A 27682-nucleotide genomic window follows, 5' to 3' on the forward strand; every position below is an offset into this window, starting at 1 on the left:
TGTTATTAAAGACGTTTATTTTGCTATACAGTGTGATCGATACAAAAGACTGATAACAAAATGAAGGTGAGGCTTTATGAAACTAAAGCAAATCAGGTGTGGGGTGTGTGTGTGTGTGTGTGTGTGTGTGTGTGATGGGTTCTGATGGTACCCAGGTGGTTTCCTGGTCACGCTACGCCTAGGCCTCGTCGTCCTCTTTCTGCATTTCCTCTATCAGCTTCTGTCGCTCGGCGGCCTGCCTCATCCTCATCATCACCACGCTCTCGTAGTCGCGCTCGTTTCTCAGCGAGCCCTGCGGGGAGACGAAGACGGGAAATGTTGACAACATGGCAACTAAACACTTCAGACAATAACATCCAGGTACAAACATATCAGCTGGTATTTAACTGAATGGTATCATATTGATGTATTGGTCATCAGTCCCCTAAATGAACAGAGGCGATCCAGGACGTGAATTTAAACGTGTTGCATTAACGGGACTTCAGCTCACATTTACACCATAATGAAGTCATCCGTCCCAGCGTTGGCAGGGAGTGGCCGTCCTCTCAGTAAACTGTAGCTGTGTTTGGTATCATGAGAGCAGAAACAAAGAGCAGCACACGGAGTGAATGACACCACTGTCAGAGCCTAATGTTTGCCTGTTTGCTTTCACGACCGCCCCTCTCTCTCCCCCGGTGCACCAGAGGACAGACGCACACAGACGCACACAGACACACACAGACACACGCCGTCAGCTCGGTTACCACCAGGATGACGGCACGGCCAACAGGCACGGGACAGGAGCCTGTGGAGTAACTGTGTGACAGGGTAATTCCGCTGTCTGAGGTCATTAAACCCAAAATGAGGGCTGGGATTTGACCTGGCAGTCACGCTGCACCTCAATGTGTGTGTGATTGTTCTGAAGGGCTTTGGACTCGGAGGATGATGGAGGGAGATTTTCTTACTGTGGGTGAAATGGAGAGGCCAGCCACTGGCTAATGGCTAATCAACAAGGTGGAACACGGGCCAGTCAACTCACACACACACACACACACACACAAAGGCCATGATTGGTGCTGTCACAAAGGCATGCCACACACACACACACACGCACACACACACACACACACACACACACACAGACACACAGACACACAGACACACACACACACACACACACACACACACACGGCTCCAAGGACACGAGGAGGCTCCTAATGCAGAGTCAAAGGAGGCATCTTCTGCTCCACTGAAGCACAGCACGTCACACAGTTTGCGTGCTGCTTATATGCACATACATGCGCAGCATGCAACACACATGCATGACTCACAGGCCTTAATCCTGTTTTGGAGGGGGAGGGGGGCTAAATATCCACAAAGTAAGCCATTGTTTCATAGGATTAGATCCGGGAAGTTTGCTGAGCCAAGGAAGTGTCTCCTTAACAAGACAGTGAGCTGCTAGAGTGTGTGTGCGTGGGTGTGTGTGTGCGTGCGTGCGTGAAGGACTGGGACAGATTTGAAGAGGAGAGGTAGGCTTTTGTCAAACGTGCATGCTGAAATAAGGCATCTGGAAAACATCACGGCGACTGCAGCATCCATATGCTCAAGGAAAGAGAGAGTAAGTGTGGAGGAAGAGGAGAGGAGAGGAGAGGAGAAGCAACCTCCCCTCCCTCCTCCCCGCAGCTCCCACCCCCGGATTGAGGAAAGCTGCTATTATCATTCCAGTAATGTGAGCTCAAGCTCTTGTCCAACGCGTAACTATGAAATATCACGCGAGCGCTCTGAGGTAAATAAACAAACTCTCACATCCTAAACTTAAAGGCAGCAGGAAGGTGAAGCTGCTGAGGATGAGAGAGCAGACGCACCTCCACTCTCTCTCGCCCTCTACTGGACGCTCTCCCAAACACACAGACAGCATGATGTCCTCCGAGGCCAGGTCGGTTTGGGCCGTTCTGTGTGCGGCGCGGCGGCGGGCGGGCCGTACCACGCCGCCGTCTGTGGGCCGCTCTGACCGCTCACAGGTGGCTTATGGGCAACGTGACGCATCGCTGCTCAGAAGCAGGGAGGTTTCCATGCCCGGGGTGTTAACTTACAACGTACATGTTTAGCCAGTACATCACTCTGAAATCACTTGGTGTGTATGCATGACATGCGTGCGTGTGTGTGTAAGTGTGTGTGTGCTAGACAGGGGGGCCCGTAGTGAAGAGGAAACCACAGAACACAAACAACGGGCCCCCGGTACAAAGCCAAGAGAGGAGGGTACAAGGCCACCGCAGAGGTAGGATGGTATTCTCTCTCTCACACACACACACACACACACACACACACACACACACACACACACACACACACACACACACACACACACACACACACACACACACACACACACACACACACACACACACACACACACACACACACACACACACACACACCGCTGATGTCACATGGCTGGGACTCTAACCAGCACACCCCCTGCCTGACCCCGGGCCAGTGATGACATCATGAGTACCACCAGTGCAGTGAGTCAGGCGAGTGCACGCACTCACACACACACACACACACACTCTCTCTCTCTCACACTGCTTCCCACACGCAGCAGGAGGCATCTCGCAGCGCAGGTGGCCGCCGTGCCCCCCCACCCCCCTCCACACACACACACACACACACACACACACACACACACACACACACACACACACACACACACACACACACACACAAGCTGTCGGATCAGCTGCACATTACGCCATTCCTTCACGCCTCTTTGTTTGCGAGGTCTCTGCGAGGGTGCGAGTGTGTAATTGAGAGCGAGTGCAGGAGTGTGTGGTCGTCATCGCTACATGAGGGGAAAAAAGGGAAAAGAGAAACGATCACAAAGGAACAGACCGGTGGGAACAAAGACATTTACTCCCTGAGCGTGTTCAGACCTGAGCGCAGGTGTTTGATGAACACAAAAGTGTCCGAGGACGGCAGCAAGTAAACACTCCTCACACACACACAGACGCAGCAGATCACAACTCTTTAGGACCTCATGTCAGCTCCTTCCTCTACCTGCCTCAGCTCCTCTCAGGTGATCCTCACTCTCCCAAAACCTCAAATGAAGCGACGACTCTCCTAACCGTCCACTTTATTGCCGCTATAAGCACTGTCTGTTGTCTGTTGTGTGCCGACAGCCTCTTTCTCTGCAGCCTGGGAGGTTCACAATTATGATTAGATAACTGGATTACTCATTGAAGCCGTCGACCATCAGATCTCTCTCACTACACGCCCTGTAGGCCAGGATGAGACTGAAGACGCCGGCTTTACTGCCAGAAGAAGGAACAGCTTCTCTCTCTCTCTCTCTCTCTGTCTCCCTCTCTCTCCCTCAGCTAACATTTCTCCCTCTGCTCAAGTTAATCAAGGAACTATTTATCTCCGGTGTGTGTGGTGGTGTAGTGTGTGTTTGTGTGTGTGTGTGTGTGTGTGTCACTGAGCTATGGTGTGGGTGATTTATGAGAGGCGAACACTTATTTAGAGATCATTAGTGTGCGAGTGTGTGTGTACGTGTGTGTGTGTGTACGTGTGTGTGTGTGTGTGTGTACGTGTGTGTGTACGTGTGTGTGTGTGTGTGGATACCCCAGCACTACCATTTTAACTCAAACAAACAGGCCGCGGTGCCGCACATGCGACGCAGCAGCCAAGGTGAAATTCCTTTGCAGACAGAGCTGCAGCTTTGTAAACGCTGGAGGATTAATCATCATTTATTATGAGAGCGGGCAGACACAAAGGCCCAGAGGTCTGCTCCATTACACTGTTTTTGTTAGTGAAGAACAAACACTACACACAGATTAAGGCCCAAATCTACTTCCTGTATTTAACCCTTTGCGTACACACGCATCCCGGCGAACATCTGGAGGACAAAGACGGCGTTTTCTTGGACGGCGGAATCCACGTGGAAACTCAATCGATGAATCAAACCACAGGTGATCGATTTTGACAAACGCCTTTTTCCCAAATTTAGAATCTGTAACCTCTGTCTGTTCGTGGTCGTGCGCGGTCACAGCTTTGGGTTAGGGAGTGAGACAGGACGTCTGCTGGACAGAGAGCGTGTAAAGCGCCTTTGGAAACCCTCGAAGCAAAGGAAATAAACAGTGAGAAGAGAAATGGCAGCGGAGACCTGAACTCCCGGCGCCCTGGCATTTCTCTCCATGATGGATGAGCTCGGGGATCCCAGCGAGGAAGGCAGACGTGGGGGTTTGGACTATTTAATATCTAACAATGCATCCTTGTAAAGCACGGATGACTTTCACGTCCCGGCCTTCCTGGAAACGACGTCTGATTGCAACAGATTTTGCCATTAAAAGAAAAAGGAGGCCAGGGGACTGAGAAGAACGCAGAGTCCAAACTTTAGAGACGCCAGAAAGAGTTCAGCCTTTATAAGGGAGAAGAAAGTGAGAAGAAAGGCTCCAAATACACAAATATGAAGTGTGTGTGTGTGTGTGTGTGTGTGTGTGTGTGTGTGTGTTCCCCTACCACAGCATGTTAACACAGCTCCTTATCTCTTGAATGTTCAGAGCAAACAGCCGGTGGAATGCCGCCTGTTTGCACACACTGTTTACTTCCAAGCTGCGCTCTTCAAAGCAACGTAAATATCACAAACATGATTTAATAATTACTAATGATTCCTGTGCCAGACGAGACGGAGCAAAGAGAAGAAACAGAGCCGGGCAGCGTGCATCAAATATTTGGATTTTCAAATTGCACCCTGCAGTAAAAAAGATCCAGAGAGTTCCAAAGTCAGACGTCTCACGAGTCCCCACACCAAACATCACAAAAACAAGGGATAAATACATAATTGTATGATGTAATGCCGGCTGTCCAGACTTGGATTCTACACATAACACCCGGTGATGCAATACCTGGACCGGAGCGGAGTGGAGTCAGTCATGCAAACGTGCGCCTGCAGATCGTAACGCTTCCCCTCAGCAGCCAGATAGACGGGCGGAGGGGGAGGGGGGAGTTTGGGGTTGGACCGTTACCAAACCATTCATTACTGACTCATCGCTATGGAGACAAAAGGTGACGACGCCAGTTTACGTGATGACAGATGCACCGGGAGGAAAAAACGGAACAAAGACAGCGAACGATCGGACAATAGATCTGTTTTAGAGATCAATAAGGACTGAATAATCAAATCAAAGGCCGCAGTCTATGAACAATAAGATGCGTCTGAGTTGAACACGCTCCGGTTCCTTCGTGGATAAACTTCAAAGGCCTGTTCTGAAGTTACAGTACACCCTGTGCTTGGTGGCATCAAACAGGATTACTCACATAAAAGAATCAGACACAGCTCTCGTTGTAAATCTGCCGGCTGCCTTCAGAACTCAAGACAGCGGAAGTTGGAGAACACACAACAAAGGGCCAGAAGAATATCCAGCAAAGACTGGGTTTGGTCTTCTAGCACCAGCTTCAGCAATATCTGGAAACACTTTTGATCCTCAACAACAAGAAAACACGCAGCGTCCCAAGTTTCAGGCCCCGGCATAGCTGAGTGAACCGCAGAGCTGCTCTGGTCAGGGCAGAGAGACAGCCCAACACAAACCCCAGTCAAGGCCGAGAGCGGTGGCCCAGAGGCTCCAGACCGCCGCAGCGCAGTGAACCCGGCGCTGGACAGACTGCGGGTCGCATGAGGTCGCTCCCAAACACGGCACGATACACTCAGGTTACACTCTGATTGTCTGCTGGCATGAAGGACATTTCTGTGGCAGTAGGTGGAGGAAGGAGGGGGGGGTTCATGTAACAGAGATGCTTAAATATGCTTTGTTTTCAGTCTTGAGTAAAATTTATGATAATTTCATTTTGGTGAGTAATTGTGTCTGCTCTCACAGGCTGCTCTGGCACGCAGAGCAGCACAGAGCATCAGACTGCACGCCTGCTGTTAATTGGATCGATCTGAAAGCTCTGGACGAGCACTCAAAGATAACATTTGGAGATTCCCAACACACCCTGGAGGTTTGAACTTTACCAAACAAAGGGAAACATTTGGTCTCCAGAGAGACGGGGGTTTCTCTGGATGCAGCCACGTCCTCCTCTCTGCAGGAGCGCACAGAGAGAGAGTTCCTCCTGAGGCCTGGAGGTGACGGGGATCTGAATGCGTGCAGGCTGGGTCCCTGGAGGTCCCATACATGAACACCCACAAATATTCTGGATCATTCCTTTTGTAATCTGGCAGTAATGATCATCCTACAATCTCTAACTCGACCACATTCCATACAGCAGAAACAAAGTTGCTCCTCTGAGTTGCCATGACAGCGCTGGTGTAGCATTCCACAGGTGAAGCCAGCGCGCTGGAGGCGCAGGAATTGGAAATTGCGGCGCGGTCGTGCCTCTTGTGCAACCTGGCCTGCCTGTACGCACACGTCCACATGCGATAGAGCGCCTGGGTTCCATAGAAACAAGCTAAAAGCCTCCAGTCAGGCAGAAGCGCCTGTGGAGTGGGCCGGCCCCCGGGGGCTTTAGGCGGGCAGGAAATCAGGAAATCAGCACAGAAGAGGGACAATGACATGGAGATTAGCGATCAGTTAACCCCCCCCCCTCCTGCCGGCGGCTGACCTGTTTGCTCACTGATTATGACTTCCTTTTAGGCACAAGTGCACACACCGTGAAATACACACAGATGAAACACACGACCACTCCCTCCCTACAACCCTCACACGCCACACAGCCGCGGAAAGAGGAAAGTTTTGCCGTGCGATTTGATCATTAACGCGGCCTCGCGGTCCGGCCAGAGGCGGCTCGCATATTTGTCGCCTGTTGCGTAGTGTGTGCAGAAGGACAAACGGTCACTGGGTAACCCGGGGCGATGACACCTGGGGGCTGGCAACGTTCCTAAAGGTGGACGAAGGGGGGGGGGGAAGGGAAAACCTCATCCTGGACGTCCTTCCCCTTCTTGGACTTTGACCCCAGACGGCTCCTTTCACCTGGAAGGAACTGGATCACATGTTGAAGGACTGAAGCGGCCCGAAGGAGCAGCGTAGGAAAGACGGGAGATTTCAGCGTTATGTTAGCGGCTTTAAATCTTTCTGTTTGCTTCTGTCGCTGAGGAGAGGAACACTTTGTTTTGACACACACACACTCTGTCTCTGTGTCTGTCTCCGGGTTTGAGCGCTGCCTTCCCTCTTGCAACGGCTGAACAAGCCCCGTCATGTCAGGCGAGAGTTTGTCTGGGTGTGCAGGTTCCAGCCACGACACTGCGCCCTGACAAAGACGAGTGTGCATGCGTGTGTGCGAGTGTGTGAAGGATTCAAACATCCTGTATTTACTCAGCGAGGCAGGTAAGCACCAACACGTCCGCTCTTCATTCTTACTCTACTGCCGTCTTTACTGCTGCCTGCTGCTACTTCTTCTTCTTCTACAAAGTCATTACTTCTGAACTGTCAATTGGACTTGATCGGTGAAAAAAAGGAAGTCAGCTCATCTTCCTCATCCTCTGCTGGTCTCACTCGAGGGAGAGGAAGGAGAAAGATGATTTTTCCTCAGCGTTTCTTGGCATCTGTAACTTTATTGGGATTCCTTCATTCTTACTTGGCCATGGAGCGCTTCCTGAACGCCATCCTCGTGGCTGCGATCCTGACGCTCCTCCTTGGCCAAACTGACATGAAGGGAAAGGAATGCTGTTGTGTCCGCACTCCTGCAATCTCCCGCTGCTACTAAAGTGCCGATAAAAACCTTTACGGGCCAACAAAACCTGTTTGCTGTAGTGGCTTACAAATTTACTGAGTGAGTGTTTCAAGTCACGAACGCAGAGCTAATGCGGGCAAAGCTGTTTGAGAGAACCGTAAAATCGCAGAGACCGCGGAGATTATCTAATCGACATGCCAGAGCTGATGGAGCGAGTTCGGTTTGACTCAATAAAAGCGTTCCAGCTCACGGAATACATGTTTGTTTTGAGGCGACTGGATTTGGCGTGGAGGCTTGATTCTATCGCTGCCTTCTGGCCCGCTAGTCTGCTCTCAAGCTTTGTTGTTGAAAAGGAAATATCAATAATAGTCATAAAGAAAAACCCCCAAATTGGATTTTTGATTATTTCGCAAAATACAATGTCACGCCTCTGAGTTTGTTCCTGGAAAAACTTTTATAGAGTTTATAAACGATTTCAATTTTAGTCTCATCCAGAAAAATGTGACGCCTCCAGAGAGAAGCGGCTTTGTTTGGATTTCTCCGAAAATCGGACACACGTGTTCCAAATTCAAAGCTAATATTGTGGCTCTGACAGAACTAAAGAGCTCATCATCTCTCAATATGAAAAAGGCCAATCCTGTTTGGATCCTGAGTCCCAGTGGGGAGGGAGCTGCACTTCTGTTGCCTTTCTTACTGGAAGTCTTGAGTAGTTCTATCAGACTTCCTTTGAAGGACACGCAGCAGACCAAACCTGCATTTATGGGAAATAACTGGGATTTGAAAAGTAAATATTTACAGGCAGAACGCTCTGAAACATATGTCGGGACATCCGGCCCCTGCCAAATAATGCGGAATATCATTAATTCAAAATCAAAAGGAGCAGGTGTCTTCTCTAAACAACGGCTGCCTGTTCACATCTGTGTGATTGATATTATCCCAATACGTCCAAAACCAACATCTGGCACAAAATTACACAGCAAGAAAACACAAGCACAGACTCGCTCCCATTTCAAAGCAACAGGCAGCAACACTGTGATGATCAAAAACGGATTCAGGATGAAACTCGGACAATGAAAGTAATGTTCTGCTTTTTTCAAACTTCCTTTTCTCTCTTCTTGTGTTTGGTTGTAGATGGGATTACACGTCTGAGCTTCAGCACATTGTTAGGCTCGGTTTGCCTGAAGGAGAGGACGCATCAAAACAAAAGCCCGTCCTGATCAGACCTGTCAAGATGCCACTGAGGACAACTTTGCACAGGAAGCCAGGTTCTGCTCGTTGGCCGGGCAGAAGCACCAAGCACAGGGAGATGCTGTCGGTCAACATGATCAGCCTACCGCTGGCTGATTTTCGACACATCTCTCATATCGGCAATGATGCCCACACAGACAGCTTTGGAGATCTATCATTCCTTAAGATGGGACACAACCTTCTTCTACAAAGTTCCCAAAGTGAGCAGAACCTGTTCCTGGCCTGCTCTCCACCTCCCAAGCCCCCTCGGCTGAACCTGGACGAGGCAGACGCCCCGGAGGACGTGCAGTGGCCCGCCGGGCGCCAACAGGGCGCATCCCAGAAGAGGAAGAAATGCAGCTCTTTGCCGTTACTGGACAGCGAGGACGTAGCGGGGGAGAAGGACGCGTTCCAACGTGGAATCTCCGTGGAGCCCAGTCAGACTCTGAGCGCTGGACGGGGAAGCCTGAACTCTGACGGGGACGGCAAAACCACAGTGACCCGTGACAAGACGGCGGGTCAGCAGAAGGACGAGGACAGCGGCTTTTCCTTCAGCCTGGACCTGGGCCCTTCCATCCTGGACGATGTTCTCCAGGTCATGGAGAAGCTCCACTATTAACCAAGATGGTGGCTGTCTCACAGTCACAAAGCAGAATAAGCAAACTGAAAGCATTCTGACTTAACCTGATGCTGCGGGTGATGAAGAGCTCGAGTGTTATGGACAAACCAACACACACACACACAATGTTGGAGTACATTTGGAGACATGAATCCATTACAAATGTCCTGCTGACAGAACTGGCAGCACCTGAGTTTTAATGGACGTAAACCGTCTTCGTAGGAAAGTCATCCACGCACAGTTTACAGCTTTATAGAGCACAAAGGTGACGAGCCCATAACTGCAGGAGAACATAATCCCTTCTGAGGGGTTAAACCAAGACATCAACACAAGGTTAATGTTCTCCAAGCATCGCCGCTCACAGAGGTAGATTCAGTGTTTCAGTTAATAATTGAGCTCAGTCCAAGGTCAGATTCCAAGCGGGACATTTTCCTGTCTTTCACTTTCCTCCTTCCTTATTATAATTCCACAAACGGCTCTGTACAGCACTGGAGACGGCTGTTAAGACTTAAGGGTGTTATGTTGAAGTAAAGAAAAGCTGCGGCTGGATTCCAAGGTCCTCCAGCCTGCGCTGTCTGGGCTCTTGGCGTGCTCGCTCCTCTATTGTGTGCAGAGGGCAATTTCTCCTCCTCACGCATCCCAGAGGCCCCACTCAAAGGTAGACCAAGGTACCCCCCATCTCTCATTCCCAACAATACAGTCAAAACAAACACTTAGCTCTGCTTCCAATAAAAGCCTGCCAGTGGTGGCAGGTTGGGCTGCAACCCAAACCAGGCCACAGGTCCAAGACCTCAGACAAAAAAAAAAATGCCAGAAAGAGTCTGTTTTTGTAGCTGTGAATCAGAGTACCGAGCTCTGCTGAGTGCTGCACGAGAGGGAGAGTGGTAAAAGGGGGAACGTGATACTTCCACACATGCGGGGGGTGTCGAGGGAGGAGGACCAGAGACATCCATTACTGCAGAAAGACTCCTGATGAGGGTTTAAACACTACCTTCTGACCAAACAGACCCCCAGCACGCAAGAGACGCACGCTCGCATTCTCGCATGCGCCGACATATGGAACATACAGTGAACGCACGCGACGTCAAGCTGAGGTTACTGCACGGCCGCTCCAGCTCCAGTCTGCGTCTGCACGTGTGTGAGATAACTAATTCTTCATATTATACAGCAGAATACAGTCTATGAACCCCGGGTGTCCAGATGCTGATGTAGTGCTGCATGTGTGAGCGGACAGAGACACTAATCTGTGCTGTGTGTCTTCTTACTGTTTCTCCTAAACTGGATGTCATTGGCACCGTTTCCTGTGTACTTTCATGACAGTAACGCATTGTGACACTCTTTTTCTTTTTTTTTTGCATCTGAAAAAAAAATTCTGTTTTGTATTTTGGGTAAAGTAAAGCAAAATATCATTCAAATTCCAAGATTGGTGGTTTTTGTGGACAGAAGTGCTCGTGTCAACATTTTGGAGGGTTGCTACGCCATTGTTTACACACGCAGATGGACTGACATTTATTTGGCTTCCCAGCAGCCGGAAAGCCACTGTGGAGGCAGAAAGGCCTCGTCTGTCACGTAGACTTTCACCCATCTCTGCAGGAATTACAGCTTTGGACTAAAACCGAGACAACAAGCGGCACAATATTGTTTTAAAGGTGGAGAGAAACGCGAGCCCGAATTAGACAGGAACACCGAGCGGGGGGGGTTTTGATTCTGAGCTGTGGGTATTCCAGGGAAGCGTCAGGTGGGATCAGACAGGTACTACACACCCCGACACACACCTACAGACGTATGAGGTCATTGTAAAACACTGGACGCAGGATATAAAAGTATAATACAGTATTTGAGCCGTGTCCTGGGCTGTTATGACACACCGTCGTCTACACGGGAGCTCCTCGGCACAAACTCCAACTCAACAAGTGTTCGGCTTTATGACTGATGTGAGGAGAAAGGGGGCCGTAATTAAAGACACATCATCCAGGCTCTGCGTTAAGCTGGCCCGAGCATCTCGAGCCGTGAAGCGTCTCCGTCACATCTGGTACCACTTCGCCTCCCTCCCAAAAATCTAAACTCACTGTCATTGGGGATCCAGAGAAAGCGGCTCGGTTCACAGAAGAATCGCTTTTATAGATTATTTTCCTGTCAGGTAGCTTTTTTTTTGTTTAAATATTGTTTTGACATGTGATATGTGTTATTCCCTGGTATTTACAGTGCACTGTATGGCTTCTACGCAGTTTCTCACACACGGAGGGGATTTGATAAAACATATGCGGTTTGTGCGTTCTCCGCGGTGGAAGGACTCATAACACAAACCGGGGCGTGCGGAGAGCCGAGCCAATCCGCAAAAAGCTATTCCGTCTCTCTCTATACGCAGGACGGCCTGGCATATGGCGGAGTACAACCTCATCTCAGCACAAACCCAGGAAAGAATGCCAAACTCTTGAGTCGTTGCTCCATTTCGATCATTCCAGGGTTTGAACGATTTGTATTTTGCCTTCAGACATGCCCCATTAACATAAGGTCACTAATACAAATGAGGTAATGTGCTTTTCTGTGTTATCTTCATCCAGAGGGAGGTCAGTCAGGGTTGAGCGTGCCCGCCGCAGGGCCGCATACACCGCGTCTCCTGCAGACTCAGGGGCTATTTTAGGTGAGGGTGCACTTTTTTCGGAGCGCGAGCGCAGCGGCGGGCTGCAAAAACAATCCCAGAATAGCTGATCTGCCGCATCTGGTTTGTGTCGTGACAAGCCTGCGCCGACTCTGGATGGAAGAAGAAGCAGCCGCGCAAAATAAAAGGGCCGGAGCTTAAATCCTTTAAGGCTGATGCGTGTTAAATATTACGGTCTGCTTAACAACACAATAAAGTATTAATCGAGACACGCCGAGTCATGCTGGTGTTACATCTCCAGAGGCACGAGCGCCGTCTGCCAGCGACCTGGCAGATGGTGCGATACTGTGTGACTGCTGATCCTGGACAGTCTTGGACAAGAATTACTGATCTTACTGGACTAGAGAGATAAAAATCCAACTTTGATGCACCAAATACGAACAGATGTACTACAAGTAATGTGCTTTGTATCAGACATCACACACCATTCGGGACATTACAGCGCCAAAAGAAGAGTGATTGTACTTTTAATACTCAAGCACAAATGATTGAAGGTTTCCTTTCATTACAACGACTATCTCAAAATCCTTTATTATTAATGTTTTATAATTATTAAGACACACAACAAAGCACAATCCTATCCCACTGAGTGTAATCTGACCGGGGTTAAACTCCACGGAATGTGAAAGGCGAGGGCGTCTCTATTTTGAAACCTTTAATATCCACGGTGAGAAAATGTAGATGAAAGGAGCCCAAACAAATCATGTCCTAACAGAATGATGTCCCCGCCTGCTGTCTGGACAAGCAGAACAAAAGCACAGCCAGGAACCGGTTATTCACATTCAACAGTTCAGCAGGTCTCGCCTGTGAGCGCAGTGTAAATCTAACACGCCGTGGTGTAGTAAGTGATGTTCAAGGTCTGCCGGACCCCTCAGGGAGTCTGGGCCCCCCACTGCTGTCGGCCTGACACACCGGCCCCCCGGGTTCATTTATTAAACCCAACAGGGCTGGAAACTAAGCTGAGGCTGAAGTCATCCATGTGTGTGTGTGTGTGTGTGTGTGTGTGTGTGTGTGTGTGTGTGTGTGTGTGTGTGTGTGTGTGTGTGTGTGTGTGTGTGTGTGTGTGTCTCTGGACTCCCTGCAGTGAGACCTTGACTCCCTCAGCAACACGGCTGGATTGATGAGGTTAAAAAAACTCAAGTCCCTCACCCAAGGTGCTCCGCTGTAATTGCAGCTGCCCGGTGTGGGGGTGTGTGTGTGATGATGATGATGCGAAAGAGACCGGTTTATTAGATTTGAGTGTGTGACAGAAAGAAGACCTCCAAGGCTCTGCCTGTCCATTCAAAGTGCATCTCTGTGTGTATTATTTTGCACCGTCCGATTCCTTCTCCCCCCTGACCGAGTCCAGATGTGGAACAACATTACTAATATCCACACCGGTTCACCCATTATGTCATGAGGGGCCTCTTCAGTGAGAAGCACTCTGACTGAGGGCTAATGAGAAAACTGCCCCACCGCAGTCGTGTTTTCATTTTCGGGTGCAGCGGCCGCGGGGGGAAGAGAGGTGAAGCAATCAGGTTTAGATATCTGTAAGGCAAACCCAGTTACCATAATAACATTAAAACAGATTAGTGTGACAAGTCCCGAGCGGAGGGCCGCGAGTCTCACAGGCTAGTAGCCCCCGACAACAACAAGTCTGAGACGGAGCGCCGAGGCCAGCGGTGAAATCCAGTTCAGCTGCAGCTCTGGAGTCGGAGAGAGAAGGAGAGGAAGAGTCGACCAGAGCCACAGGACCGAGCACAATGATGTCACGATCACCAACAGGGAGGAAGAGGGGAAGGCTGTAATCTAATGACAAGAAATAAAGCCTTTGTATACACTCAGTGGGTACATCTGAAATTAAATTAGCCTCAGTCAGGAGAGGAAGTAATACTGTGCCTGTGTGCTGGCAGCAGAAGACAAACTATGCGTGTAAAATCAATAAAACCGAAGATCTGAACTGCAATATTGACGACTGCCATCTCCCAATCACAGGAGACTCATTTCCAACAAGGGGGAAAGGAGTTCTTAAGCGTGAAACCTTGCCTTGTGACCCATCATGCGTTCAAGTCAATCATTGATATTCGCCCCCAATCCCACCTGCACGTTTTAAAAAGTCTAACATCAGAAGAAGAAACCCGCCGCTCTGTGGCTGCAGGCTCGCCGTCTGCTCTCACGTGCCGAGCCGTCATTACAGCGCTGCTCGCCTCGGGCTGCCGTGTGAATCGCATCATTCCTGGGGTCTCCCAGGTCAGGCCCGTTAATGAGCGGCGGACCGGGAGCCCTGGGACCGTGTCGGGCTGGGTGGGTGGGTGAGGGGGAAAGAAAAGAAAAAGAAAATAAACCCATTTATCCAAACGCATTGTTCTGAGCCAGAGAGAGAGAGAGAGAGAGAGACAGAGAGAGAGTCTACACTGCACCACTGATACCATAATAAAGCCTCTGAAGGTTTACATACCTCCCTTTGTGGGAAGTAGTATTTGTGTTGGAATCAGTGAACACGGGGGAGATGTTGGAACATGGGGCGATCGAGCTTCATTGGAGAGGGAGCCAATAGGAGGAAGCACATGTAGGTTACGGAGGGGCCGTGTGTGTGAGTGGTACCTGTGTGGGCATGAACAGGCCGGGCTGACACACCGGGGCCATGACCTCCGGCTCTCCCTCCAGCCACGAGATCTTCAATGGGTTTCCACTCAGGCCGCTCTCATTCTTGCACGCCAGCTCCTAAAGAGACAGAACCACATCATCAGATTCCAACATAAGAAACTCTTCCTCCCTTGTCTGAGCGTTATGTCTCACACGTGGAGACAAGTGGTATTGGATATGTGAGAAACACATGCAGACGTATTTCCACCGGCCCTTGAGCAAGGCTGGGACCTGGAGATGGGCGAGCGGAGACCGCAGACCCTGCGCCCAGATCCCAGTGGACTGGCAGACATTTTTCTCCAGAGGGAAACGACATCATGTGGTGGGGGAACCACAACAACAAAAAAAAGTAACCATCTCAACAAAGGGCCCGGGGACGCAGACAGTGGGGAACAATGAGGCGGCTCGGGTCCTTCCGTCCACTGGTTCCCATCAGCACACAGAGGTCTGTTGGGACTGCGGCGCACGTTTGCGTTGCACGTTTGTGTCCCGTGGCTGGGAAAAATCTGTGACAGGTGTCGTTGCTCATCATAATCAAAGTCAGCACGTCGCCTTAGATGTCAAAGCAAGTGGGTAATAAAAATTGTGGTTCCATGCAAATGCCTTGTTTAAAAAACATATTTTGGTTAATGGAGCAAACAGGCTGAGGATGAGTTAGGTACTTACAGCTGCTCGGACAGTTGCAAATTCGACCACAGCGCTTCCTTTCTTCTTCGTCGATACAATAACGTTCAAAACATCCCCGTACTAGAGGCAAAGAAACGGGAGAATGAAAGGAAAGCAGAGGGAGAGATGAAGAGAACATTCAGATGAGTGTTTCCTTTTCAACGGCACGACTCAGGACCGTGACAATACGAAGCACATGCAGACTCCCAAACTCAAAACACTGCTGGAGCAGGACAGACTTCTGGAGGAAACGTTAGAGGTCATGTTTGGTAATTAATCCCAATCTGTAACCATCGCGTTCTGCTGTCTGAGCCGCAGATGGAACGTCGCGTCACGTTTGTCCGAATGAAACCTCTGCAGAATCATAAATGAGTTAAGACGAGATAAGATGATTAACACAGGATGAATCACGGATTGTGGCCGGTCTGCATCCATGTTTGGGCCTCTTGGATCGGTGAAACACTCCTTAATCAAAACACACGCCTCATTTTCACACTGTGTTTCAGACTGTGCGTAAGGTAAAGCTTCTAAACGTTCATGACACCGCTGAGCCCGACGTGTTTCCAATCCCAAAACCAGCCGCGGCTCTTATTCCCCGCCTGCCACAAAACACCGAGCGGCGAAAAACAAGAGCGGGATGAGAGCGTCTCAGCGGGCCCTGACCTCCATCCAAGAGGAGGCTGGGAATAGCTCTTGGCCGGGAGACTCAAACCTAATACATATTGGATGCGGTCATGTGTGGGGAGCAGAGTGTGTTTTGACCGGTGCCTGAGCTCCTCGGGGTGTGTGTGTGTGTGTGTGTGTGTGTGTGTGTGTGTGTGTGTGTGTGTGTGTGTGTGTGTGTGTGTGTGTGTGTGTGTGTGTGTGTGTGTGTCACCTGTGACCGAGGTCCTGTGATTCACCTTCTGGAGGCCTGGGAGGAGGGAATCGGGACCTTTGAGGGTTTGATTCCCTGAAAATTTAGCTTTCTGGGAACAGGAAAGGCCAGGAATGCTAATGCTTGCTAGAGACACTCTGAAGCAGGCCAACAGTGACAAAGGAGAGTCTCAGAAGGCCTCCATTTCACCAAATATAAATATCTGACAGGCTTTTTTCCCCCCTAAAATGAAGATGTATTCTATTGCGCGGCCAAAGTACACAAATGCTCACACGTACGCATGCACACACTGGCTTTCCCACACAGGGGTGGCTATTTCCACTCACCAAAGCCATTAACTGTCACTCAGCGCAGCTTGCCATCTCAAACAAAGCGTTGCCTCAAAATCGCTCCCATCGCTTAAGAATTTAAAAAAGCAACATGTTTTATTTCCATAATCTTTGGCCTCTTTCTTTCCCCGTGACGGCCTGGATGCCGTATCGCTCCGGTGGAAAAGTCCAAACGGCTTTTGGCGCTCGTTTTCGGCCCAACCTATGTGCTCCACCAAAAGCCCCCTGCGGTGCGATCGCAGCGTAAGGTCGGAGCGGCGTTGCATGAGAAGAGCGCATTTGCTAACGTCTCCCTCCAGCCGCGCTTAATCACCTGCTAAGAGGGGCACTAACAATGGCGTGCGTGGCTTTAAAAGGGCACTCCAACATTGCCCTCAGCACTTTCACTGCAACAAAACTTAATGGGCCTTGTTTAAGGAGAAAAATAAAACTATCTACAGCAGTGATGTCATGCAGACCTCAAATATGGCGGTGGAGTGGAGCTGTGTGGAGAGAAGGAGAGGAAGTTAACGTAGAACCTTGCAGCACCGTGACTTTACCTTTTGTAGAAGCGAGAGCAGAGTCTCTTGAGAGTAGCCGCCGCTTTTCTCGTCGTCCTTTTTACACTTCCACTTCAACTAGGGGAGAGAAACACGACAGAGCGAAGGCATGTTCATATATGATGCATCATTCAAGAGCACGGCACTGATGTCTGCCTCTGATGACACACACACACAGACAGACAGACTGGAGCTGTGGGGAGAAACATTGCTGAGCTATTGGAGCATCATCCTGGCACCGCCTGGGAAACCTGCAGTCAATTTCCATTCATGCCAGAGGTGACGGACAGCTAGAGCGGCTGAAACGTAACACACGGGCCAATCAACCTGGAGTCGACCATGACTCACCTATTTAACTTCCACTTCACAGGCCCGAGCCCGTCGTGAGTGACTTTAACGACCCGGGCCGGGGGTCTGAGGAATGTGCCCTGCAGAAGGAGACCCTCCTCCCGTTACGCTTCTGTGCTCTGTTTCGCTCGGTGACAATGTTTCCTAGTCTCGTTCCCAAGTCCTCGTACTCCTCAAACCGATTGTGCAACGTCTGCGCGCTGTGTTTCATGAGCACAGCGGAGTCCAGCACTTATCCCGCTAACTGCTTGAAACAGTATTATAAAGCAAATACAGCGGGGTTGATTTGTCTCCAGCATTCTGCTCAGCGTCAGAGGAAACGGGGACGTTTTCTGGGAACTGTCCTGTCTATGTAGGATCGTTTACTGACAATTACGTTGAAAATCTACATGAGTGATCTCCTCTACCCCTCGATAACCTTCGTCCCCATTCATCTCGCACGGAGGTGACACATTCATACGGGATGTTGCCGGGTTCTTTCTCGGTTTTGTTGGAAGAAATTCAGAGTCTCTCATAGCGAGTAAGCTCAGATAAGTGATGTCTTGTGATCACAGCGCCGAGCGGCTGAGATAACTCCTGCAATAACGTCGCTGTGTTCACGAGCCTGAGCCCAAACGCCATCAGTCATACGGGCCCGTGTTTGCTTTTCTAAACGGAACACTCAATCATTAGCTGCACTCGATGGCTATCAAATTTTAAAACCAGATTTAATGTCTAAACACATTAGCTAACATCCCCAGTGTCTGTTAATATGCGTGGGCTCGGCAGTTTCCAGGAGGAAATATAATAAGGCCGGTCTTGGCGTAGTTACAGGTCCCCAGACGACGGACCTACTGGGCCTGCTGAGAACCGCCTGTGTGCTCGCTGGGACTCAGGCAGCATATGTGGTCTGCAAATAATGAATTACAAATGCTGAACGTTCTATCAAAATCCCAGCTGAGGTCCCGCCTGCACTTTCGCTCAGATGGAGCCGTTCCTCCAGAGTGCGACAGGGACGCCTCCCCCTCCTCACCCCCTTATCTTCCATCTCCCAAAGAGCTGCAGCCTCGTCCCGACCTCTCCTCTACTCTCCTCTCCCCTCCTCTCCTCCCGGCCGTTTCCCCCCTGGACCAGAAGCCCTCGGGGCAGAGAGACTTACTTTCAGTTTGGGGGTCAAGTTGCTCTTGGAACATCTCTCCACTCCCGAGTCTGAGGGAAACCATACAGAGGAGAGAGAGAGCGAGAGAGAGAGAGAGGATGAGACAGCGAAGTGAATACAAAGAGACAATTGTTTGGTTCAGGAGAGAAAAATAGCACTCTGGGACGGCAGTTTGGGGCTTAGCAGTTGCATCAAACAGACAGGAAGCAGTCTGACACATAGTAAATGTGCGCTCCTGCAGGGCCGCTCACAGCAGAGACTCCTGCTCAGTCTGACAGGCCGCCCAGCGCCGGGAACACGGCGTCCAGGAGAGGGCCGGGGGAGGCCTGATTGCGTGCAAATGGAGGGGACTCGGCGAGGACGTGCTGACTTCGCATGAGTAATTGTCCGGCCGCAGAAAGGGGGGTCCAGCCGGGGGGGGGGGCCGGGACCCAGTAGTTCCCTTAAATATCCACACTTCCATGGGCTTATTTTACAAGACTCTTGCTCGTCTCGAGGCTCCGCGGCGGAGACACACAGACTTTACTGCAAGCATGTTATCACGAGGCCGAAGCCTTTTGACGTTTTGTGTGTGTGTGTGTGTGTGTGTGTGTGTGTGTGTGTGCATGTGTGTGCATGTGTGTGTGCGTGTGGCATTCCTATGCTCCCCACCCAAGAAACTAAAATAGACCTCTTAAAAGTTTTTCAACACAAATTCAAATGTACTTCAAATTGTTGTTCTGTTGTTTATGTGAATGATATTTGGTGAACCGCAGGCTGTGTGATGAATGCTGCGGCTCAGCGGACCAGCTCACACTTACAGCGGGACCCGGGGGGGGGGGGTTCAGGGAAGGGGGTTCAAGTTTCGGTCTGGGATTACATGGAGAACTTCACTGAATCAGACTGGACTGAACCGGACTGGACTTGGTTAGGCTGCGACAGTTAGTCTGACCTGGACTGCAGTGGACCCAGTGTGTGTGTGTGTGTGTGTGTGTGTGTGTGTGTGTGTGTGTGTGTGTGTGTGTGTGTGTGTGTGTGGCTGTACATGTCTGGGTGCCCTCTTCTCTCTCGCGCTGGATCTGTTCTCTGACGAGCCGCTGCTCCTCCTCAAGCTGCCTGGATCCTTCTTCTCTCAAACGGGCAATCTGGTGGAACACACACACACACACACACACACACACACACACACACACACACACACACACACACACACACACACACACACACACACACACACACACACACGTGAAGTAATCTGTGTATTAAGGGCAGGAAGGTGCAGATGAAAGGCTCCTGCTCTGAGTTCATGGCAGTAACACCTTCCTCTCAGGCAGCAGATGGAAGAGTGCCACCTGCTGGTAAACTCCCTCCCCTGAAGACACGCAGCAACTTTATAATTACGTGCGATAAAAAAGGTCGGAGCCGGAGCCATGACTCACTTTGACTTCATCGTGAGCTTTCTGGATAAAGTGCATCAAGTCATGCAATATCAGCTAACGTGTTTACTGGTGATTAGGACTTGGCCGTGAGAAAAGCCTCGCTCAGATAAAGGCTCTGTGCCCGGCCCAGGGCTTTGGAGGAGCACCTGTGTGTGTGTGTGTGTGTGTGTGTGTGTGTGTGTGTGTGTGTGTGTGTGTGTGTGTGTGTGTGTGTGTGTGTGTGTGTGTGTGTGTGTGTGTGTGTGTTGTGTCCAGTGTGTGGCTGGAGTGTGTCGTGATGTAGTTTTGTTTGTTTGTTTGTTTGTTTTCCACCCCTTCTCCAGGGCGATCCAAAGTGTGTGACGTACCTCTTCCTCGAGTGTTCTAGTGATGTTCACCTCCTCTTGACTGTGGGCCTCAGCTTGTCGCTCTCTGGTTTCCAAGTCTGACAAAGCAAAACACACACACACACACACACACACACACACACACACACACACACACACAGTCAGTATCACTTTCGAACACTCTAATCTCATATACACACATTATGGGATGGATTTCTGTGAGAGCAGCGAGACTCACCGAGTTTAATTTTCTTCCTCTTGTCGTCGAGTTTCCTGTTCCTCTCCTCCGCTTGTCTCTTGGCGGCACAGACTTTATCATAGGCGGCCTGAGGCGACAGGAGAGGGAAGGATGAGCTGAGTGTTTGTGTGACTTCACATACCTTAATGTCTCAGTGTGACGTGTTTGCTCTTTACCCGGGCGGCTGCGTCGGTCAGCACCTCTAGAGCCTGAGACAGCTGGTGGAAGAGCTCGGCTGGAAGAGAAGGACCAGAGAGGAAGCTGAGCAAAGGACTTCAGACAGGAATGAGGAATGTGAGCTTTTGAAAAATCTAAACTTTATTTATATTCATTCACAAAGAAGCAAATCTCCAATATGTCACGGTTATACACACACACACACACACACACACACACACACACACACACACAAACCCCCAGGAAATGTGTTTCGTTCCGTTCCACGCTAAGTCCCGGTGCCTCACTCCTAAAGGGGCCAATGACACAATCGCTCCGACCACGGAAGGTTGGTATAAGACATATAAACAACACACGCACGCATACATACATAAATAGGGGAAACCACAATCCAGCTCGCCGTCATACAACCGCCGCAGCGCTGCAGTCGACTCTCCAGACTTAATCATTCACTTATGGGAGGCCTATGGGGCTGATACTGTTACTCCCTGTGGGGACGGGCAACACACACGAAGACGAGGCCGGGGAGATCACGCTGCCAACACAGGCGCTCGGGTTACAGACGCGCAGATAATAGGGGAGAATGAAATCCAACTGGGGGGAGACCCTGCGTGCCCACCAGGCAGCTCAGTGTCACAACATGAGGAGGGGGGAGGATTGGGAGGAGGATAGTGACCCTCAGCTCACCTCTTCCCCCCGCGGGGCTCCCAGTCCCGAGACGCGGCGCGCTCTCGTGCGATAGAGACGCCGTCCGTCCACGCGAGGGTTCAAATGTTGAGGCCCTCCAAACCGCTTCTTTTCCATTTCTGGGAAAGCGACCCCCTGCTCTTCTATTATCCCTCTCCACCCACCACCACCAATTTCCTATTTTTTTTCCTCCCCCCCTCCTCCCCCCGACACAATCAGGAATTGTCTGAAGCATCCAGCAACCACACAAACCTCACATGAAAACATGCGTCATGACCGGCCTGTTTGTCCGAGGTGCCTCTCTTTCCCCTCACGACAAAACGCTACATGGATACTTCCTGGTCTAATTGTTGACATGTTGGTTGGCAGGAGGCCGACGGCGGGTTTCAGAACCCAGCGAGGGACCGGGCGAGGAAACACGGGGGACGGAGGAACCGGCGGGGTTTGGCTGAGACCAGAGACCAGAGAGTGTCCAGAGGATTCAGCTCAGAATCCAGGAAAACATAACAAATAAGTCAACCATTTACATGCTAATGTGAATTTGATTGAACTTCTTGTTATAAGGTTATTATACGGTCGGGACACAAACAATGTTGGGTTTTGTTTTGTTTATGGATGAAGAAAATCAGAGGGTAAAATAAGGAGAAACTCTGAGAGGAGGAACTGAAGAGGCGAAGCTGCTGAGGCTCAGAGTGGAGACGAAGCCACGTGTGTGTGTGTGTGTGTGTGTGTGTGTGTGTGTGTGTGTGTGTGTGTGTGTGTGTGTGTGTGTGTGTGTGTGTGTGTGTGTGTGTGTGTGTGTGTAAGTGTGTGTGTGTGTGTGTGTGTGTGTGTGTGTGTAAGTGTGTGTAAGTGTGTGTGTGTGTGTGTGTGCAGTGTGTGAAGTGTGTGCAGTGTGTACAGTGACTCACCTGCTTTAGGATTGTCTGGGTTCTTGTCTGGATGGCACGTCAAGGCTTTCTGTCGATAAGCTTTCTTTATCTGAGAGAGAAATAAGAGACACAAAGAGAAGCATGAGATCGGACGTTTCAGCAAAGAGTTTGGGTCAAATGAAAGCAAAGAGTCCTAACTTCCAGGCCCGGTCACCTTTACTCCACTGTGCTGGGCCCAGAACAGACACACACACACACAAACCTCATGTTCCCATTCAAACAATGGCACAAGTTGTTCGAGCTTCAGATGAATGCACTTGGGCTGAAATGTGGCCTGCATTTAAAGCAGAATCCTGGATTGTATCGTTTAGACCAAATCCACACCTGAGGTGATCCAACAGAGTCTAACCACAACCGGCTCACACTGCAGAGGGAGGGGAAAGCTGAAGTGCTCGTGAACCCCGGTGCTGGTTACTGAGACAAATGTGGCCTCAGTAGTAGTTCAATATTAGTCTTTATTCAAACTAGAACAGCACACACAAACACTGAGCCTCTGACTGTTAGACACTTGGGAAGGCGGCCATTTATATCTGAGGGTTGAAGCCAAAACATTTAGGGGGTTAGAGCAGAGAGAGAGAGAAAACAACCTAAACAATACTTTGGAGTTTTGTCATAGAGGGTTTTAGTTATGGCCGCTTGTGTGACTCTGGGTGGGAAACGTTCACCCTCCTGTCGGTCCTGCTCAGGCCCGGCTAATAACAAGGTGGTTTCCATTAGGAGTGTGTGCAGCTCAGGAGGGAGCAGGGCAGCAGAGCCCACAGGGGAGCGAGCGGCTCTCTGTGGAGACCAGAGGGGGCTGAGGACTGCAGCGCTGCCTCGGGGACACACACACACACACACACACACACACACACACACACACACACACACACACACACACACACACACACACACACACACACACACACACACACACACACACACACACACACACACACACACACACACACACACACACACACACACACACACACACACACACACACACACACACACACGCTTGGGCTTTGGCACGCACATCGTCCGCACAGACGGCGGGCGAATGCTCTCACCAGCCCTAATCAGCCGTGCCAATGTTCTGCGTGTTTTCACATAACCCCCCTGAGCGCAAATCAATCTGCTGCCAGCGCGCTAAGAGCCGGAGAAATCGGGGGCTCCTTTTCCTTCCCTCATGTCTGGGAAACGTTTGCGTTGGACGCCGTGTCCTCTGGCATGTGCGATGTTTCCCTCCGTGTTGTTTTGCACAATTTTATCTCTGCGTCGCATGCCAAGACATACAGACAGACCGGACCGGGAGGAGGGGGACTGGGGGTCCGGGGGTCGGGGGGTTAGGGGGGCAAGTCCCAGTGGGAACGGGGCAAGCATGGTGCAATCAATCAGAGTCCCAGACCATTGAACAGCAGTCAGTCTGGATGCCCACTGACCAAGAGAGACCAGATTACACTGCGTCAGTGCTCCAGTCACACATCTACAGACTAACAGGGCTCAGAGCCGTTTGCCCTCCTCCTCTTCCTCCTCCTCCTCTTCTTCTTCTTCTATCTCTTGGTCAGCTTCACATTTGGTCTCTGTCCGTGCTTCTTCGGGGTTAATGAGAGCCTGGATCTTGGGGATGAGACATCATTAAGGCACATTGACTCTGGCTGCTTGGCACAGGAAGCCTCCTACAGATCCTCACACACACGCAGGGCTGTGGAACGCCGCCAAACACATATGCTTAATGCTGGCGTGAGCTTATTTCCCCTTTTGGAGCCTCCCTCTGTCTGTTTATTCTCCTCCCTTTTGTCTCTCTTCTTCTCCTAGAACTCCACGTTTTGCTCTTTAATCATGTTGGAGAGGGAGGCGACGCTGGAAGCCTGCGGGGCCCGGAGAGCTCGCCGCGTTAAACGGGCCCCGTCTCAGCTTCACCCGCACCTACACACGCCGGAGCGGAGCTACACCGGGTCGCTGCATGTCCTCAGCTCACACTCGCTCCTCTTCCCGTGTTCTTCAGCACCTGCAGTCAGCCGAGAACATAAACACATCTCCATCCGTCTGCCATAACCAGAGCAGATGTTTGGCTTTGGCCGGATGAAAGTGGGGCCAGTGAGCGTTTTTGACGAGAACAACCTGTCGTCGTGTTCGGCTGCAGAGCAACCGTGTGTCAGATCCTCCTGTTTGTCTCTCTGCTACATCAACACGTGTGTGTCAGCTAAATACTCTTCCTCCTCTCCTCTCCTTCCTCCTCTCCCTTCTGCCTCCATCTTCCTACCCGACACACTAATCCAATCAGTTACTGCTGCAATTATCCCTGTGCAGCTCAACGTGACCTCTGGGCTCTTCAATCAATTCTGAGAGAGACGAATGGGACAAAACAATCTCCTTCAATTACTCAAATCAAGCTTTGCTCCATTTTCCCGTCTCATCTTTGGGGTGAAGTGGATCTGGAATATCTAAACTGAATCTCCAACCTTTTGGGTGCAGGAAAAGGAAGCAGAAAGGCAAAGAGGGACTCAAACCCAAGTCGTGTAGCATCAACAACAGTAGCTTAATGGTTGCCTGGTCCTCTCTGTGCCGCCCTGCTTGCCTGCCTGCCTGCCTGACTGCCTGCCTGCCTGCCTGCTTGCTTGCCTGCCTGCCTGCCACAGTCTTCTCTGCGTGCCCACATCTTGTCCTCGTTACGCCGGTCTTTGTTGCCAATTACAGATGACAAACTGGTCCCGGTGCAGCCGCAGCGAAGCCCCGACAAGGCCCCTAGCTTGTGTGGCTGATTAGCTGCCTGCTCTGCCATGGGCCCATCCTCCTTAATGACTGCACTTTGCTATGCACAGAACAATACCAGCTGGAGGAAAATGATAACAGAAACAACAAAGACAAACGGGGGAGGGGGGAACGGGGGGGGGCGATGAGCAGGGACAGAGGTGAAGAAGAGAACACCAGTGAAGGGCTACAACCTACAAAGGGTTGATAGTAATAGAGACAAATTGAGCCGAGGTGTTGCTGCTGCCCTGTGTTTGACTCTGCGTGTGTGAAGCCACCAGGGGGGAATCGTCCCCCTGCTGTCCACCGCTGCTCCAGGAGGCATCTAGAGCCAGCGAGCATCATTTGCCTGTCAGGAACATTTGTTTAGGACGGCGATAGGATCAGCTGGACTGGAGGCTGCAGCAGGCAGGCGGTCTGTGTGTGTGTGTGTTTGTGTGTGTGTGTGGAGGCACACACAGGTAGAAAACGTGGAAATAAAATGCAATAATTATCTTTTTCATGGGTCTGGATTCTTGACCCTGTTTCAGAGTGTGTGGTAGGTAAAACACACACACACTATTATTACGCAACTCTCTCTGGCCTTTAACAACAGGGAGATTATCCTCAGCAATGTGGCAGCAAAGCAAACCCTCAGTCATCCATAGCCATTAAATGATAGGTTCTGATGCCACAACATCTATTTAAGATCACAGGAAGGTTAACAGCAGCGGCGATGGTGGGAGATGTAAATAATACCAGGAGGAGATGCAAATACAACTCTGCTGTGTTTTACAAGCTGCGGCTTAGCCCACATAAACAGGCTGAGGATGAGCCTCTTCCTCTCTCTGTGACTGAGACTCCACTGAGATTAAGTAGCCCATCTTATGACATCTGTCTTCATACAATTGATTGGTGTACGTGCTGCGTTCAGCTTTCCTATCTCTCTCGACCATCAACAGACCTCAGACCATCAGCCCTCTGCGTTCTGGAGACTCGTTTCTGCCCGAGCCACAACCGCTTACTTCCTCCAGCAAACTCCCGTGGGAAGGACGGGACTTTGAAATCCAATTAAGAAATTAACTTCTTCCCTCGTTTTGGCAGCGATTTTAATTTCCCGTCTGGCCTGCAGACTGGCCGACACACACACACACACACACACACACACACACACACACACACACACACACACACACACACACACACACACACACACACACACACACACACACACACACACTGCCGCTGCATTCAGGGACAGCACGGTGGATGGCTCTGGGCTGGGAAAATGAGGCTGGATGAGGACGAGGGGAACCTTCACGGGATAAATTTGAAATTCGTGCAAGCATAAAATGTTATTTAGGACAAATCCTGTTTGAATTAGGAGAAAACAAGTACACAAATGTCTACAGTCTTCAGTTTTTCCCTCTCAAATATCCTTATATATTATTTGTATCCGACCACTCATACTTTACATTTGACCACCTGGGTTAGATTAGTTTGACATAAATAATATAACCTAACTGGCTGCAGCATAAGTCCATTTTACACACTCACAGCAGCGCCTCGTTCACGCTGATGCAAGCTCAGAGACCTGATTGAGTCAATGTCGCCATCTTGTGGATTTTTTGTCACATCGCACCAGCATGGCTTAGCATTAGCCGGTTTCCTCTAGTTTTCTTCAATTAGCTGGAATCTAACGTCAATGCTCTGAAAGACTCTGGAGTCATAACTCACATTTATTCCCACGCGTATTACACACACGCACACACACCCACAAACACACACACACACACACATTTACATACAAATACATACATACAAAATCCTTCGTCGTTTTAATTGTAACAACAGAACTGTGCTTGATAATGAAATGCCTTAGTTTGGTACTAAACGAACGTGACTATTGCAGATAACGCAACACAAACGTATGTATTAATAACGTCATAATAATACTACTACAGCTGGCGGTTAGCCGGTGGTTTACACACCTGTTTAGATGTCGCGGTGCTTTCACAGCCCAGTAAAGCATACAGGTCCATCTGCAGCAGCTCTTTCGCCTTTGCCGACATGTCGGTCCGTATCGAGACACACACAAGGTTAGAAAACGACGGATAACTTCAATGAAACGCAAAGGCAACGTATGGCGTTTAGCTAGCCCAGGACTTTGTTATTGTCCCGGTGAGGCGCGGGAGTTGGACGTCATCAACCACGCGCCTCCGGAAGTACACAGCAGTAACCTGGGAAACGCAGGATGTTATTGTAGCAATCCGTGTTTCAAGAATTTGGCAAGTATAACGATTTTGGTGCAATATGAGTAAGAAAGTAAACTTAATTTATATGGCAACTTTTACAAACAAAGGTCACAAAGTGCAACACAGTCAAACAACAATGGCAGTGTAGGGATGGAAAATGTTTAGAGGCAAGACTTTAAACGTGAGCACCAGTGAACAGCAATACATACAACAATATAACGTCAAAATGTACAGAAAACCTGTGCAGAGTGATTGAAATA

General features: G+C 50.2%; 2 protein-coding genes across 2 annotated transcripts; one reads left to right on the forward strand and one right to left on the reverse strand.

Moving 5' to 3' along the window:
* On the reverse strand, positions 1-27365 carry dnajc17 (DnaJ (Hsp40) homolog, subfamily C, member 17). Its single transcript, XM_076161694.1, has 11 exons — positions 27159-27365; positions 22432-22501; positions 20833-20891; positions 20657-20744; positions 20440-20516; positions 19699-19798; positions 18675-18724; positions 17189-17266; positions 15444-15524; positions 14736-14855; positions 1-292 (listed from the first exon to the last, which is right to left on the reverse strand). Exons 1-11 carry the CDS (start codon positions 27237-27239, stop codon positions 179-181), a joined length of 918 nt encoding a protein of 305 aa, XP_076017809.1. The 5' UTR covers positions 27240-27365; the 3' UTR covers positions 1-178.
* On the forward strand, positions 7176-10999 carry LOC143009641 (cdc42 effector protein 3). The gene is made up of 2 exons (XM_076161695.1): positions 7176-7298; positions 8776-10999. The coding sequence occupies exon 2, from the start codon at positions 8876-8878 to the stop codon at positions 9488-9490; it is 615 nt and encodes a 204-aa protein (XP_076017810.1). The 5' UTR covers positions 7176-7298; positions 8776-8875; the 3' UTR covers positions 9491-10999.
* Positions 27366-27682: the final 317 nt, after the last annotated feature.

Source organism: Genypterus blacodes, unplaced genomic scaffold (assembly GCF_046128005.1).
Source record: "Genypterus blacodes isolate CSIRO-AG114 ecotype Tasmania unplaced genomic scaffold, CSIRO-AGI_Gbla_v1 ptg000112l_1, whole genome shotgun sequence".
Classification (NCBI taxonomy): Eukaryota; Metazoa; Chordata; class Actinopteri; order Ophidiiformes; family Ophidiidae; genus Genypterus; species Genypterus blacodes.

Coding starts and splice junctions, on each gene's coding strand:
- LOC143009641 (XM_076161695.1), top strand. CDS start 8,876: ATGCCACTGAGGACAACTTTGCACAGGAAGCCAGGTTCTGCTCGTTGG.
- dnajc17 (XM_076161694.1), bottom strand. CDS start 27,239: ATGTCGGCAAAGGCGAAAGAGCTGCTGCAGATGGACCTGTATGCTTTA. Junction 14,856..15,443: donor TTGCAACTGTCCGAGCAGCT/GTAAGTACCTAA, acceptor CTGTCTCTTTAG/GAGCTGGCGTGCAAGAATGA. Junction 293..14,735: donor GCCTGTTCATGCCCACACAG/GTACCACTCACA, acceptor GTCTCCCCGCAG/GGCTCGCTGAGAAACGAGCG.